The following is a 3,802-nucleotide window of genomic DNA, read 5'->3' as shown; positions in this document are numbered from 1 at the left end:
TCCCTCCCTCCCCCAGCTATTAAAGAAAAGGATTTCTTTGGTGACTTGGATTCTAATTGTAAAGTTCATTTATTTACTGTCTTATTCTAAAAGATTTGAAGCAATCATACATCATACCCAGTGTAATAGTCACTTTTCTGTTGCTGTGACAAAACACTGTGACCAAGGGAACTTATTTAGCTTATGGTTCCAAAGGGACAAGACTCCACTGAGCAGTGGGAAGGCATGGTGGCAGAGGAGGCTAGAGTAGGAGCAGAAAGCAGAGGCTCACATCTTCAAGCATGCACAGGAAACAGAAGGCAACTGGCAATTCAGCAAGGCTTAAGAACTCTTTAAGCCTGCCCCCAGTGAACTACTTCCTCTAGCATGGCCATACCTTCCAAGACCTCCCAAAATAGCACCACCAACTGGGTACAAAATGTCCAAATACTTGGAGCCTATGGGGAACATTCCCATTCATACCACCAATGCAGAAACAAGGGGCAAGCCTACCATCTCCCCCATTAATACTCACCATGCTTGCATCAATGACCTGACCTTTCCCAGAATGTGTGCGTTCAAAAAGAGCCAGCACAATGCCCAGTGTGCACATGAGGCCACCACCACAAAAGTCAGCCAGGAGATTCAGCGGAGGGTATGGTTTCTCACCATCACCAATCTTTGACAAAACACCTATACCATGAAAAACAAACAGATGAACATCTTAGAGAGACAATCAATATTTTATATTCCATTGGCTTGAGTGAAAAAGAGTACACAATGCTTTAAAAAATCTGAATCCCCTCTGCTTCCCTGGGCCTGCACAACCCTCAGGACTCTCTCTAATACACAGGCCTCTCTCTCCGGGGTAAGTCGATCGCTCCCTCTGCGCCTTGACTAGCCCAGCCTCATTCACCCTCCCATCTCCCCCAAACCGTCTCTCCTGCTAGCCTGGGTCCTGTCACATTCCTTGTCTTGGCACACCAGACACTGGGGTAACCACCAATGCTTCCTGATCCTTTGCATCAGACCAACTCAGTGCCTTCTCTGGTCCCCAGGAGCACTGCTTCTGGACCTGGCCCCGCCCTCACCTCCCTCTGCTTCCCTGAGCCTGCATGACCCACAGGCCTCTTTTCAATACCCAGCCCTCTATCCAGGGTAAGTTGATGGCACCAATCGTGCCTTGACTCCCACAGCCTCATTCACTGTCCCATCACCCCCACCTGTCTCTCCTCCTAGCCTGGGTCCTGTCCCATTCTGTCTCTTGGCACCCCACACACCTGGGGAACGACCACTGCTTCCTGATCCTTTGCACCCAGACCAACTCAGTTCCTTTATCCAGTCCCCAGGAGCACTCTGGGCCTGTCCCTGCCCTCACCTCCCTCTACTTCCCTGGGCCTGCACAACCCACCATCCTCTTTCCTGGACCCCAGGGCTGACATTTCCTCTTCCTGATCCTTTGCATCCAGACCAAGGGTCTGCTTCCTGCCCCAACCTTCCTTTGCATCTCTGGGTGGCATGGCCACCAACTGCCCCAGACCAGCATCATTCCTAGGCATAGCTCCCAGGCCAGTCCAGCCCCCAAATTCCTGAGGCCAAAATCTTTCTTGGAGGGATCCAGACCTTAGGAGAAAGCCTGAGAGCATCTGATCCTCATCTGACTTGGGCCTCTGTGGGAACTCCTGAAGAAAAAAGCAATCTGACCACTCCAATATAAAATCAAAAGAGAGAACCGGAAGCGTATTTTTTTTTTTAGATGAACCAACTTGTCATGCCCAAAAAGTAAACCACAAAGACACATAAAGTTCACAAAAAGAAGCAGACCTAAACTTGAAAGCCTGAGTCTCACACAGGAATCAGAAACTACAGAAGAAATTCACATGTCAAAATCACAGAGAAAAAAATAGTAACATGAAAAACCAAAATAACATATCCCCACCAAATGTCAATAGTCCTCTAGAGGAGTACAATGAGAACCCCCTAGAGATAAAGCAGAATGTGGAACTCAAAAGAACAGTTATAAACATGATAAAAGAATTCAGTGAATTTAAAGAACACACAAAGAAATCAAAGAACTGAAGGAAGATAGGGATAAACTTCTGAATTCAGAAAAGAGAAATATTGAAGAATACTCAGGATGAAATGAAGAAGGAAGTGAAACTGTCACACCATCTCCAATGGAGCCGTGTGAGATCCTCCATGGGTTGAGGCTGAAACTTCAAGGAAGGTTGCCTCTTGGAACTGGCTGTGCTAAAAAAGACATGTTGTGTACTTGGCATGCTTTTACTTGCTATTATCTTTCTGACTGTCACTGTATCATGGGCTTTCAGGGGACCTGGAAAGCAGCTGGTGTTCTTGACACTGCTGTCACTGCCTTTATTGGGATCTTTTAATCATCCTAGTATGCAGGAAGAGTTCTCAGGAACTCAATCACCTGAGATGACTTTGCCTCCAGATACATCACTATTAACGAAAGCCATTTTAGATGCAGCAAGAAGTAGTCAAGCAGAATTAATGTTGGAAAGTCCAGGGAATAATAAATTTCTAGAAGGAAAGGGAAAGGGAGTATGTTTAAACTTCCAGAACCAACAGATGAGCCTTTACCATATACAGGAGCCTCTGATGAAGAGGGGCATAGATGGGTAAATATAGATGGAAGAAGGGTTTCTTGGTATTCATTACAATTCATGGATAAATTGGCAAGTTCAAGACCACTTTAGTGTCTTTTTGACAAAAAATCAACGAGAGCATTAAAAGGCAACTACAGACTGTAGTTAAGGATTGGAAAGATAGCTGAGAAGGATAGTTACATAGATCCCTAACATGGGATGACTTTTTAGGACCTATGAAACATGAAACAGAAAAATAACTTAGAAGCCCTATGGCCCACCACAAATGAGCAAGGAATATTATAGTAAAGAATGTAATATCAGGTACAGCTGATATTGAAAGTACTTGGTGGTTTAGGGTCATTCTGACCTGGAACCACAAAGCTAAGCAGAATCCTGAGTGCGTAATAAAAACTGGCAGTAGAAACCACAATATCATAAAGCAGGAATTTGCTGGCTAGTACCAAGTTGATAAGATAAGGAAATGTATTTTGGCTATACATGATGGTTGGCAAAACTGTTTCACTCTTATCTCTGGAACTGAAAATCTTAGAAAGTGATTAACTGCAGAACAGTCATGCTGTTAATGAAATTTTGCAATCTTTGCTGTATATATCTCAAACCATGCAGCTGCAAAAATACACTCAGACATTCACCAAGCTCTTATGTGTCTGTCTGTTTGTCACTCGCTGAATCCTTGCCCACCGTCTCGGGAACCCTGCTCCCATCAGACTGAACTGCTCCGGTCTGGGCTGGTATGTCGCATGAAACACTCAGTAAGCCAATTAGAAACAAAAGGAGAAAGCCTCACCAATAAGATGAATAAAATGGAAAACAGAGTGTCAACTGAAAGATAAAGTGGATGAACTAGACCACTCAAGCAAAAATTATGAAAAATTTAAGAAATCACAAGAATGGAATATGCAGGAATTGTGTGACACCATGAAAAGACCAAACTTATGAATCATAGGCATACAGGAAGGAGAAGAATCCCAAGATAATGGCATGGACCAGATCTTCAACAGAATCCTGGAAAAAAACTTCCCCAAATTAAAGAAAGACATGCCCATACAAATACAAGAAGTATATAGAACACCAAACAGACAGGACCAGAAAAGAAACTCTCCATGGCACATCATAGTAAAACCACTAAATGTACAAAACAAAGAGACAATACTGAAAGCTGCAAAAGAGAAACAAATCACATAAAAAGG

General features: G+C 43.8%; 1 protein-coding gene across 1 annotated transcript in view; it reads right to left on the bottom strand.

Annotated features, from left to right (window-relative positions):
• Amacr (alpha-methylacyl-CoA racemase) overlaps positions 1–3,802 on the bottom strand; it is a 31,744-nt gene that overhangs the window by 10,570 nt on the left and 17,372 nt on the right. The window contains exon 3 of the mRNA XM_008835415.3: positions 515–672. Within this exon, the coding sequence (XP_008833637.1) occupies positions 515–672 (158 nt within the window). The remainder of the gene's footprint in view (positions 1–514; positions 673–3,802) is intronic.

This window comes from Nannospalax galili, unplaced genomic scaffold (genome assembly GCF_000622305.1).
Source record: "Nannospalax galili isolate Female #2095 unplaced genomic scaffold, S.galili_v1.0 scaffold150, whole genome shotgun sequence".
Classification (NCBI taxonomy): domain Eukaryota; kingdom Metazoa; phylum Chordata; class Mammalia; order Rodentia; family Spalacidae; genus Nannospalax; species Nannospalax galili.
This window is presented reverse-complemented; position numbering and strand designations above follow the sequence as displayed.